Below are 12,394 nucleotides of genomic sequence, written 5' to 3'. Positions count from 1 at the left end.
AGGGATCCTGTAGAAAGGGTGCAGTCTTCCTCTGAGGATCCAATGGAAGAAGAGGCAGCTGCTGTTCCTCTGGGGAATCAAGTGGAGAAGCTGTGCTGGTATTCCAGGATCTCCAGATTATATCTGGGCAGGAATGCTTGGCTCCTCCCTCTGGGTGGAGTATCTCCCAATGGGATGCTGTAATTGTATCAGCCAAGCAGTGACATTTGATAGCCTGTTATCAGCAGGTGTCCCCTGCCTAGGGAGGAGTGATTGTGATCACTCAGAGAGAGAGAAGGAAAACTTCCCACTTGACAAAAGACAACTGCCATATAGATAGTGGTAGAATACATCTTGCCTTGCAATCTGGGACAGATGTGAATAGCAGTAAACCATCATGATTGTTCAGGTCCAGTGCAGGAGATGGGGCTGGTCTCCTCGTTCCAAAATGCTGAAGCAAAGTAGTCCATGGTTTTGTTTGCATTTTGTGAGGGGTTTTTATGAGTGTAGTCTTCTCTTTGGCTTCTCTGTCTGTTTCTTCTGTTTGTGAAAAATGAAAATAGGTCTCAAGCTTTCTTTTGACTGTAGTTTGGAAAAGAAGCCATGTGGCTGTCCCTTGTAGTATGTAGTTACTCAGATGTCAGGCACACTGTAAAAGTATGAACAAAGGGTAAATTTATATAGCAATGATAAAATTTGAGGGTTTATTTTGCACTTGCCCTCATGGGGTCATTTTTTTTCTCTTGGATAGGACTAATTGTAGGGCCAGGAGTCAGGGCTTCTTTATAATGCTCTGAACTCTGCATCAACTCAGAGGAGCAATTTCTGTCCCCTTTGACACACTACAAGCACAGTGGTAATACTGTGCAGCACCTTGTAATACTGCAATACACAGATTGTGTATTGCACAGTCTGAGTCAATGCAGAGTTAGACCCAGTGAAAAGCCAAGTCAGCACAGTGTGTGGGGTTTTATTGCATCAAAATGCCAATATTATCTTTGTCCTCTGCACAGACTGCCTGTGACATCCAGGGTGTGATATCCATCATATTCTGGTTGTGTTGGTCAGCTCAAGCTGCCAGGAGATGTCTCCCTCCATTTGTTTTGAAGCATCACAGCAATAGCAATGCTCAGCATCTTTGGCAATGAAATGTTCCATGTCCCTTGCCCAGCACCTCTAGTGCACAATCTGAGCCCATGGGGAGTTAGACCCGGTGAAAAGTCAGGTGAGCACAATGTTTCCAGCAGTGAATTGAGGCAAACCAGCATGCTCCTGGCTTCCCAAGAGTTCATTTTATGCTGTAGCTGTTGTCCCCTGGTTCTTCCCTAACCAGGGGGGTTATAATGAAGCTGAGTTAGTTGTCTTCTGACCCACAGAAGAGTGAAGCAAGGGGGACATGCCTGGTGACTTCACTGAGCTTTAGCCAAGACTCTTGTATTTCTCAGGATGTTAAATACATTAAATACAATAGTTTTATTTTTAACCTCTGAGATAAGCCACTCAAGCTACAGTTTTCTCATTCTCTTCCCACACTGCTGGACAAAATGCTGCATGGAAATGAAACACTATTATTATTGGACTGACAGCCTCACTGGATGGGGTGCATTCACAGTAGCCTGTTCAGGGCTGCATCTGCAGCATGGTAATTTGTTGAAGCAGCACAGAGGGAAGAGTCTCATAACTCCATTAAACAATTACTGCAGATAACTCGTTACTAACCCTTCTTAAAATTTACCCCAAAGGGGTTATATACAAGTAATGATTAAAACTGACCTAAATCATAATTTAATTAAAAGAAATTAAAATGAAAACTGAAAATGTTCAGCAACCTCAGGCCAACACATTAATGATTCACTTTAATGTGTTTGTAGTTCTGCAATAATGGCCTTTGTGTGTATGTGCTTCTTGGTTTATGCCTGATATTATTTTACCACTGGAATAGTTTGAAAATGGTTGCAGGCTGTCTGATCTCAAGTGCCTATATGGATGTACATGTGCTTTCTTCCCACATTTTATGGGTTTCAGCGAAGCCAGCATATCTGCTCGTGTGCAGAATGCAGATCAAGGCCTACATTTTTCACTTTTTCATTAATTAGTTTCTCTGCTATACAATAAGGACCTTGATGGAATTAGTATGATTGCCATGGCAGTATTTCTGTGCTGTAGAAAAGACAGTTCAGAACTGGCGCCCCTTGTCTGACAGATCTTGGTTGTACTTGTATTTGTTTTGCAAGAAAGAAGCACAGGTCAGACCAGTGGAGGGATGCCAAAGTCACTGGCCATGCAGAAAAGCAGAGGATTCTCCTGAACTTGCATGGCAGAGCCATTCAGAGATGTAACAGGATCCAGCCTGCTGTGCCAGGATGTGGCACTTGCACAAATTAAGATGAAAGCCTCAGGTATTGGCCCTTTGTCACTTTTATTTCTACCCCAGGAAGGAGGAGGAGGAGGTTTGGAGAAATCTTATTCTGAACGCTGACACCCTATGGATGATATAAATAAAGCTTTCTCTGCAGCAAAACCAATTTTATTCTTAATAGCATCTGTGTTCATGAATTGGACTAGATGATCCTTGTGGATCCTTCCTAGATCAGGATATTCTTGTGATTCTGTGTTGGAGGGGTAGAAATGGACTGGTTTCTACTGGTTATGCAGAACTTCTTCCTTGAAATAAAAAAAAAAATACAGTATCTGCAATTCTGTTTTCTTGTGAAAAATGTCTTTTTGCAGCAGTTTTTGGGGCACTGACTTTAGCCTCGTCTCTATGTATGTCACCAGCTGCTTGTGAAGAAAGGTGCTGCTGGAGAGGAGTAGGTGTGTGAGCAGACACAGCACTTCCTCAGCTCTGAAATGGGGAGAGCCAAGAGGCCAGCAGGCTATTAATATTTTTGTCTTGCCACGTTTGTCACAAGAGCAGTGGAAGATGTAAGAAGCCACATGTTTCCAGGCTTTTGCAGAGAAAATGTGAAGAATACTAAAACTGCTCCAAGGGTTTGTTCCCTGACCTTTCATCAGGGTCCTGTCCCAGCCCTCTCCTGTCTGATGGCTGCCTTATTATTTACCATATTATCTGCTTCCTGTGGGGGCTGCCACTGCAGCTGGCACCTCGCTGAGCATGCTAAATACCTCTCCATAGCAGCAAGGCACTCCTGGAGAATCCTCTTTTTGGTGGAGTTAGAAGTGCCACTTACTCTGCCAGCTTGCTGAGCATGCTGATTGATCCTTGTTCAGCCTCTTTTCTACCAAATATAACGTTTGGGGAGGGGGAAGGGAATGGATTTTCTTGATGACCTCAAAGAAGATGCCAAGAGAATACAGCAAGAACCTATCAGGCAGTAGTCAACTTGGCAAGAGAAAGCAGAATATATGGAGAGAAGAAGGTATTTTAGTGTCTGGTGTGCTTATTTTGTTTGTACAGTGCTACTGTAATCCTCAAACTTCTGTTTTTTAGAACTGACTGTCATGCCAGGGGGAAAAGAAACAGATGTTCCCATTTGTCTTGTGATGTGGCTCAAAATCATTTACATTTTCTGGCCTAAAATGACACGAGATGTCATTTGCCACTTTTTGTATCTCCTTTGGAGTGAGTGACAGATTGCTGTTCAATTACCAGTGTAATAGAAAAGCAAATATTGTGAGGACAGCTTTCACCTAAAGGAAATACAATCACTGATTGCTGCAGTAGTGGGAAAAGAAGGATGGCAGATACTGTAGAAGCCATCCAGTGGAAATAATGTTATAAATAATATCGTAGGGAAGACTCAAGGAAAATGTACTGGCTCTGGGTTTTCTGCCTGGAGGAAAGGATAGCCAGGGGTGAATAAAAATATGATGGAAAAATTGTCTCACTACTCTTGTAAAATATATTTCCAGCTTTTTGCCTTGAGGGTGAGCTCCTTAAAGCCTTTCCATTTGCTCTGCTCCCAGTTCCAGTGAAGAGCAATAACTGCAGAAAGACTCTTCATCAGTCAAAGACACTCAGTGAGAGACTCATTAGAAGGGTTTTTTAAAAGTGGAAAAACCTGTTTGTCAAAGACTTTGGGATTAGTTACTTCTCCACTCTATAGTTTGCCTTCTTGTCAGTGTATTCATGCTCTGCTTCCATCCTTTCTCACAAGATAAATAGATACTCCAGGCCAAGCAGAGCTTAACCATTCCTTCTGCAAGTCATTTATTTGAGCATCACTTGTCCAGTTTTAATTTTTAGCATTTCCTTTTCTCTGTTTCTGCCAAAGTCACTTGCAGGCACAACCCTTACTGTCAGTACACTGATCCAGATGAATTTTCATCTCATGATCCAGTCACTCAATTGGATTGGGTCAGAGTGCAAGAGGAGAAGTTTCTGCTTAAAGTGTTTTACATTTTTCTTTCTAAAGGAACAAAATGAAGCGAAAACATGTTGAGAATATTGTAATTTAGGTTCTATGAGTCCAATTCTAAGCAGTGAATGTCCAGTGAAATGAAATAATACATTTAGAATTGAGAAATGTGGTTTACCTGATAATCTACCAAACCAGATGATCATTTAAACTTTCTCTTGTAGTTTAAGTTTTCTCTGAGTGACTTAAGCAAGAGATATAGTTCCTTGGCAATAATTATGAATGAACCCCTGAAATACCTGGTTTTAGTAAAATATGTTGTGCTTCTAGTCATAATAATGGATGTAGAAACCAGTATCATCTGGAAATGGAGTTTTAATTGTGAATGCAGTAAGGTAATGGCTAGAATTAATTTCAGTTCTATATCAGTAGTTACATTTATGCCTAACCTGCATTTTCTGGTTGTGGAGTTCTTTCTGCATAGACTGAAAAATGTCACATTTGACCATAATTGAATCCTTGAAGCTTTGGCACTGCTCATTTTACAGTGATGCAATAATCCCTTTTGGTCTGACCTATTGGTAAAGATCTTTCCAGTGCTGCTGCACTGCTGTGTTACAGGACTGTTCTTTATTTATGAATTGCTTGCTGCACAGCTTGATGGCACCAAGCCTGTGTTTTAAGAGAAAAGGGGTTGGGGAGATAAAAGTTTAGCTAACTTTCTGGGGTTTTTCCATGTGGTCCTCCTATTGTGTGTGGACAGGCAGAACGGTGACTTTGGAAACAACAATCTTCTGATTTCAAGTCAGGGAAAGAAAAACCTTGCAGCTTTTGTCAGTCCATTTTGGTCATCCACACAACACAATTTTTTACAGGTTAGAGCTCACTAATGTGCTAAGAAATCACTATGGCAAGTCATGCATTAAGGTTGGAATTCATAGAGAGTTACCAGGAGGGCAGGGAGCCCAGGTCCCCACTGGTGGCCATCAGCTGCACCCTGCCCACCCCTCCTCTCTCAGGTGAAGGCTGTCAAGCTCCTGCTCCATCTCCTCTCCTCCTGAGAGCAGCTCTGTGAAAATAGTTCTCCACTAGTCCCATCTGCTGGATGCCAGGAAGAATTGCCTGCTGGAAAGAGGGAAAGCATCATACCTCAGCCTTTCAATATCAGCTGGGTGCAGTGTGTCACCAGATGTGCACCTGCCTGTGGAAAATACGTGCTCTCTCTGTTTTCCTTCCATCCACCTGATCACTTTTGGACCACTGCTATTCCCATCACCTGGTTCCACGTGTTAAGTAAAAGCAAGGTGGCCAACACAAGGAACTTTAGCTGTGTTGTTTTAGAGAAGCTGTAATCAGAAAACTCAGCAGCCAGCAAAGATCACAGGAAAAAAATAAAATTGTGTATCATTATCAGGACATTTCCAGGCCTGGGGAATGAATTTCCCTTCTTGCAATGTATATGCTCAGCAGTCAACTTTTCAAATACCTCATTAAGGCTGGTGCTCAGCTGTTGTTGTGCTGCTGCAAAGCAGGGAGTGTGGCCATGGCATCCAATCCTGCATGCAGCTCTGCAGCCTATCATGTTATTATGAAGCTAAAAGAGCCTTTTCCATCCCTGAAAACAGAGAATTCCTGATATATTTCTAATCATGGCAAGCAAAGTTTAGGAGACCCATTGATATTTTTCAGGGTATTACCCATTCTCAGTGCTTATTTGCTGTTTGATGCCTGCCTTCCAAAAGGGAGCTGGAGGGTAGAAAATGGAAAATGTATGTGAAGTAGTGAAGAAAATTGGGAATGAATGTGATTGTAAAAAGGGGAAAAATTCATTCAGTCCTAGCAATCTCACTTTGGTTTGATGTGCTCTCTTCATTACAGCCATTTGTATAAAGCATTTTTATACTCTTTGTTACGTGGCATCGTGGCTTTTGCTCTAAAATTCAATTCAGTTGATTCTTACCTTCCATAGGCATGGAAGTAAGTTCTGCAGGTCAGAAACACAGCCCTAGGAAAAAAACCTCTATAAAATACATAGAACTTCAAGCAACAATTTTATTTATTGTGGACTGTGTCACAGGAAACATCCCTCTGTTTGGTATTGTCCTTTCCAGTGAGCCTATTGAGATAAAAATCTATAATCCTCGAGATAAAAATCATGACTGGTTAAATGGAACTGGTCCTGTTGGCAGGTTTTTTCAGCTTACCTTTACATCTCTCCTTTTTTATCCCAGCACTTTGCTGTAAATTAGCAGTTTGTGCTAAATTGCTTACAATTAATATTGCAGTGCTCCAGGTACCAATAAAAAGATATATCATAAATAATTTTTATATGTTTTTCTCAATAGGTGGGAATGGCGCAGTGGATAAGCAAAACACCGATGAAAACAAGACACAGAGCCAAGAAGCAGGTTTGTGCCCAGCTCCTTAAAAGCCTGTCTCAGGTTTTATCCACTTTGGTGAACTTAGTCAGTGCTTTTGAAGAAGAATGTTTGTACATTTTCACCAGATTAGCTCAGATCTTGAGCAATTCTCCCATTAGAGACTGAATCTTCATTCATTGTGAATGAATGTGTTGCAGTGCAGGAATGCAGATCCCTCTCCACTTACCAGCTCTACATTCTCCTTTAAGGTGACTAATCTAGCCAATCCTCTCACAAGGAATATTTTTCTTCCCCTCTGCATAAAATAGGAATGAGGGAAAGAAATTTAAGGAAGGAGGAAGCTCCTTCTGATGAAAACTCAACTCCAGAATATTTTGAAAGGGTATTTTCAAGTTTTAAAAAATTGTCTGCACAAGTCACAATGGTTATGAAGGTTTAAATCCATAGAGAAAAATATTACATATGCTGTGGTTGAATGTCAGAGTTCACAAGTGGTGGGTTTTGCAGGTGACATGCTTATAAATTACAGTGAGTTCAGTATGTTGGAATAAAGTGTCACTCCATGCTCACAAGAGATTTTTTTTCTTCTGTTTGTTTTTTTTATCTGTTCTGTTGTGTGATTGTTTATGGTTTGCACAACTCTGTTCCTTGCAAGAGACAGCTAGAATGAATTAGTTACCAAAAGACCTGAAGTGACAACCTCAATGTCTGTCTGTTCCCTTATTTCTGAAGTATTTCTTTAGCTGTAGTATTACATGTAGCACACTGTTTTTCTCATTTGATTAGGATTTTTTTCCCCATTGTAATGCAGAATATTCCTTAAACATATTTAAGGAGTAAAATGGTTTTCTTTGGAATTTCTTGAGCTGAAGGCAGCCAGTCAGCAAACACAGCAGATAAATTTAGAAGGCCTGGATTCCTGACTTACCTGATTTGCTTCCTGTATTGTGGTAATGAGAGGTGCATTGAAAGAGGGAATTCTTCTCATCATGGCATTGCCCACTGTGTAGGTAAAAAAGGGCATCTTTTCTCCCTGCCTTCCTCTTCTGCCACTGAGTGTTAACATCTGATGTTGTCTGTGCTTCTGTGTTTCATGTCCTTTTTGTCACCTTTTCTGCCTCCTAAGGCAGGGCAGGCAGTGCAGGGTGAAGCCAGAAGCAAACAGTATTACAGAATGAAATAGATTCCCATGGACCTCAGGAAACTTTATCCTCCCCAAGACAAGGGTATGGTGGTGTTTTGTAAGTGCTGGAGGGCAACCACATATCCTTCCCTGTTTTTTTCACTTTCATGCTAGTTGTATTTTAAATAGGCCCAGGGGATCAGGGAGAAGAATGAGTTATTCTGTGTGAATTGAGATTCTCTTTTGAATCTCTGACTAGATTGTGGCATATCTTTTTTCAAGCAATTTTGAGCTTTTAACTTTACCAAGTACTGCTTGACTGCTAGCTCACCTAAGAGCTAACACTGCCTGCAGCTCCTGGCTCCAGTTGCTGAGGTTCCTGTTAAATCTGATTATAGCATCTACAGATGCCCAATACAGCCCAGTGTGCTTGTCAGTGATAGTCACTCTGATGGGGTGAGTGTTTCAGTTTGATTGAATAAAATACTCTTTTTTTTCCCCAAGAGAATAAAGAAATGTTTGCCTCTTGAAACTACTACTTTGCTGTAGGTGTTTTAAACGCATTGTGCTTTTCCCAAAACTGCTTGTTATGACTTGTTGCAATATGAGCTGTCAGAGCTGGTTTATCAGAGCCCTGATACACATTCTTTTGCTATCTTCTATTGGTACTCATGTTTCATTATTCTCATGAAGAGTGTCAAATAAAAGATCCAGAGATTTGAGGTGCCAGATCCAGAAAATGTCACACTTTAGGAATGTGATTTAGGTATGTGCCTAAAGATAATGCCATGCCCACTTGATGCCCACATCACCCCCTTGAGCATGGGCAGATGGTGCTGCAGGAAAAAATTATTTGGCTTAACAATTTTCCCTCCTGGTTTACAGAATGGCAGGAGCAGAGGGGGCCACAATTAGCCCAAGTTGGTTACATCCACTTAGTGAGTCTCTGCTTTTTTCTGCTCTGTGCACTGCAGAGACAAAGCATCACCAGGAACTTGGAGGTTGCTGCTTTTTCACCTCTTCTTGGCAGTAAAAATGACCTGATTTTCCAAGGTACACAGCTGTATGCTTAGAGGATTTCTAAACACTGTGAGTGACAACTGTTAGGAGCTATCCCACCAAATGTTCAGGTTCTTATTTGTATTATCTAAACCAAAGGCATAAACTTCTGAGTGTGACAAATCATATACTTCAATATTGTGAAACAAAATATAGAACAAAAATTTAATGCTCTATTCTTGCCCAATCCGTTACATAAAGATTTTTATATTCTCATTATAGTGAAAAATATAATGATATTATAAAGAAAAGTATATATTCTAAAGAAAACTATTTTAGTGGAGAAAACAGTAATAATCTGAAAAGACTGAAAATTTTAAACTGTGTGTGGTTTTTTTAAAGTCTGGCCTCCAGTCTGTCATGAGTGAGCTTCACAGTTAACACATGGAAAAACAACATGGCAGGTGGTTCTGAGCTCTTCTTTCAATCTAGTTAAAAGTATTAGATAGCTATATAAGGAAAATATTTTCTCAGAATCATCAACAACAAGTCTTCTGAAAGAAATTAAAGTCTAGGAATTAAAATGAAAGCTTATAAAGATTTTTGGAACTATAAAAATTAGCAAGAAAATAAAATGTTTTCACTTTCACCATTGATTAAAGTTCAGGTACCAGTTGTATCTATTAACTACAATCATTTTACCTGCGTGCTCTATTATTAAAAAACTTCAAACTGCAGATTTTTAGGGGCTTTCTAATTTCAGGCCTGATTCATGACAGTTTCAATTTTCAGGAAAGCATTTGCATCTAGGCATTTGGATTCCAGTGGGATTCGTGTACATGATTCAGTTTAAGAACTACTTAATTGTTTTTTTCTCAAAATATATGGATTAAATGAAAAAAATGAATCTCAGAGCAAACAAAATGCCAGCACACCCATGAAACCAATAGCTGTTCTTCTCTCTGTATTATGAGAAATTGAAATACAGATTTGCCCTGGCTGTATTGGAATGTTAGATTACATCTTGCTTAGGGAAGCTGATCAGACCAGTAATAGCCAGAGAATGGATGGAAGCCCAGTAAATGAAATTCAGGTCCAATACCTTGTCTCAATAAGGCATAACACCTTTTTTTCAGTAGAGTGGCTAATCAGTTTTCTTTTTAATGAATAGCTTCTCTTTCATTTCTTTTGTTATAGGTGAAACAAAACCTTCAGCTGTAGCCAGCCTATCATCAGAAGACATTGAGCTGAGTGAGAATAAAGGTACAGATTGGAAATGGTGTTTTGAAATATCCCATCCCAAGAGGACATTTCATGAAACTGTTTTTTTCCTTTGTCTGGAAATAGCCAAAATCACAGTTAAACAATACAGAAATAGGTAAATGCTTGGATTCTCATTTGCAAAAGGCTTTGTAATGAAGTGCTTGGTACCAGCTGTTGTGCTGGTAGGAGAGATGCCACAAATTTGTAAGTCCTCTTGTTACAGAGTTAATGCTAAAATATCATACATGACATATCCAAAATAAAGGATTGGGCTCACTGGGGTGATTCACAGGCACATAGTTAAGCATGCACATCTATCTCAGCAATATCAGCTCCCTGTTCAGTGCTCTCCTGATGCGGGAAAAGAAAAACACAATAGCTATAAACACATCAGGAGGAGACAGGAGGAGATGAAGTCATAACAGAGAGGCAGAAAGTAATGTTTATCTTGTGCAGACTGTGCTGGGCACTCAGATAATTTAGTTTGTAATAAATATTTAAAAGTGTCACAGGACCAAATGACAGGGTGTTTAGGAAACAAGAGAGATTGTCTAATTTAAATGTTTCAAGCTGAGATTTTTCCTGTGGAGTTGTTGGTTTACCAACAGATTGGAACCAGTGCACAGCTGTATTGTTTTTGATATTCCTGTAATAATCATGCTATTAGTTGCTTGTGCTAATCTATATTTTTTAGCATTTTTGTGGGGGTACATCAGGAAGAAGTTTGGGTGATATACAAAATGTTTGCTACTGGTAATCCAAAACAGGAGCTATGCTGTCTATAATAAATACCATCCATCAGTATGGCCTTCAAGAAAGACTAATAGAAACTTTTCATGCATTTTACTGAGATAACATAATTACTAACATCCATTAACTTATTTATTTTAAAAGATTTAATGTTTAATTCAGCATCGCTACTTGACTCTCTTCTCATTTTTCTAGATAAGTGTGACAGGCTATGAGATCCTGCCCTTTTGTTCAAAGCCACATGCTGGACAGCCTACATACTTACCTGATTATGAGTTCAAAGCCTTGTGCAGGTTGATTTAAGTGCTCTTTTAACAGATTGATTGATGCTGCAAAGAAAAAAAAGAACCACAAAGCTTTGCTGGAGCGCTGGCTTTTGCTTTTGATACATCACAAATTGAAGTCGTGGCAAGGGTAGTGGAAGGCAGAGATAGTGATGGATTCAAGCCCAGCATGGTTGGGATTGCCTGTCATTAATTTCTCTTTTTTTGATGACATTTGGCCTGTTTATGTATTACCTATCTGGAAGACTCCCTGTTTTGTCTCCCTGTTTCACAATGTGAGGGTCACAGTGAGCCTTTGGGTTTGGATTTTCCTTTTCTGTCTGCAGTCAGCTGATGATCCCAACAAACTGGTATTGTTCTGAGTGCTTGTTCCTAATGAAGATGTCTGTCTTCTGATATGCTTCTCAGTGTGTAAGCCCTCCAGGTTTTTACCCTGTTGCATTAGAAGCCTCTTCTTAAAGAAGTAATCATCTTTGTGTGATAAGTCTCACTTTTCATATAATACATTAAGAGTACATAAAGTGGTTTCCCCTCTTCTCTTGAGAGGCTGACAGAAGAGATAGTGCCCTGGGATCCAAAGTGCATTATCTCTTTGATGTCTCACCTCTCCTCATAAGAAAGATGGGAAGCATCTGGTAGGGAAAAAGGAGTGAGACAAACTCTCCTCCACAGATTTTGTTTGTAAAAGTAAGACCATGTTTTCATATTTACTTGCTAGTTTTTTTTTAATGGAAATGAGAATTTTGAACAGCAAGGCCACTATGGACCAGGCTGTGGTTTTAATCCTTATTTCCATTGGTAGATTTTGGCCTTTGCAGATTTTTACTGTGAGGGTGCCAAGGCATTGGTAGAGCTGTGGATGCCCCATCCCTGGAAGTGTTCAAGGCCAGGTTGGATGGGACTTTGAGCAGCCTGGTCTAGTGGAAGGTGTCCCTGCTGGGGGGTTGGAATGAAATGACCTTCAAGATCTTCCAACCCAAACCATTCAGTGATTCTTCAATGTTTCTATAATTTCAGATTTTGAGGTTTTTTTTAATAAATACTACTGTTATAAAAAAATGCTTCTTCTTGAGAAATGGCACTTGTACAAAATCCTGGCATTTCTGAAAACACCTGATGCTCCTGAAACTATTTCCACCTTTCAAATTGTTTGCCCACTGAGTTAACAAGGCTAAATCCTCCAGGTTCTGGAACATACTCGTTTCTCCAGTTTATTTTCAACTAAATGAACAGGACATAAAACATGTAAAGAAATTATGTTTTCCCAGTCCTTCCACTTAATTACTGTAAAAGATT

General features: G+C 39.9%; 1 protein-coding gene across 6 annotated transcripts in view; it reads left to right on the top strand.

Moving 5' to 3' along the window:
• Positions 1-12,394, top strand: part of MACROD2 (mono-ADP ribosylhydrolase 2) — an 842,889-nt gene that overhangs the window by 788,710 nt on the left and 41,785 nt on the right. For all 6 annotated transcript variants that reach the window (XM_084203116.1, XM_084203115.1, XM_084203114.1 and 3 more), the window contains 2 exons: positions 6,644-6,706; positions 9,999-10,064. In XM_084203116.1, coding sequence (XP_084059242.1) covers positions 6,644-6,706; positions 9,999-10,064 — 129 coding nt within the window. The remainder of the gene's footprint in view (positions 1-6,643; positions 6,707-9,998; positions 10,065-12,394) is intronic.

This window comes from Fringilla coelebs (genome assembly GCF_963513975.1).
Source record: "Fringilla coelebs genome assembly, chromosome: 3".
NCBI classification, from domain to species: domain Eukaryota; kingdom Metazoa; phylum Chordata; class Aves; order Passeriformes; family Fringillidae; genus Fringilla; species Fringilla coelebs.
The sequence above is the reverse complement of the archived record's forward strand: the minus strand, read 5'-3'. Positions and strand labels throughout refer to the sequence as shown.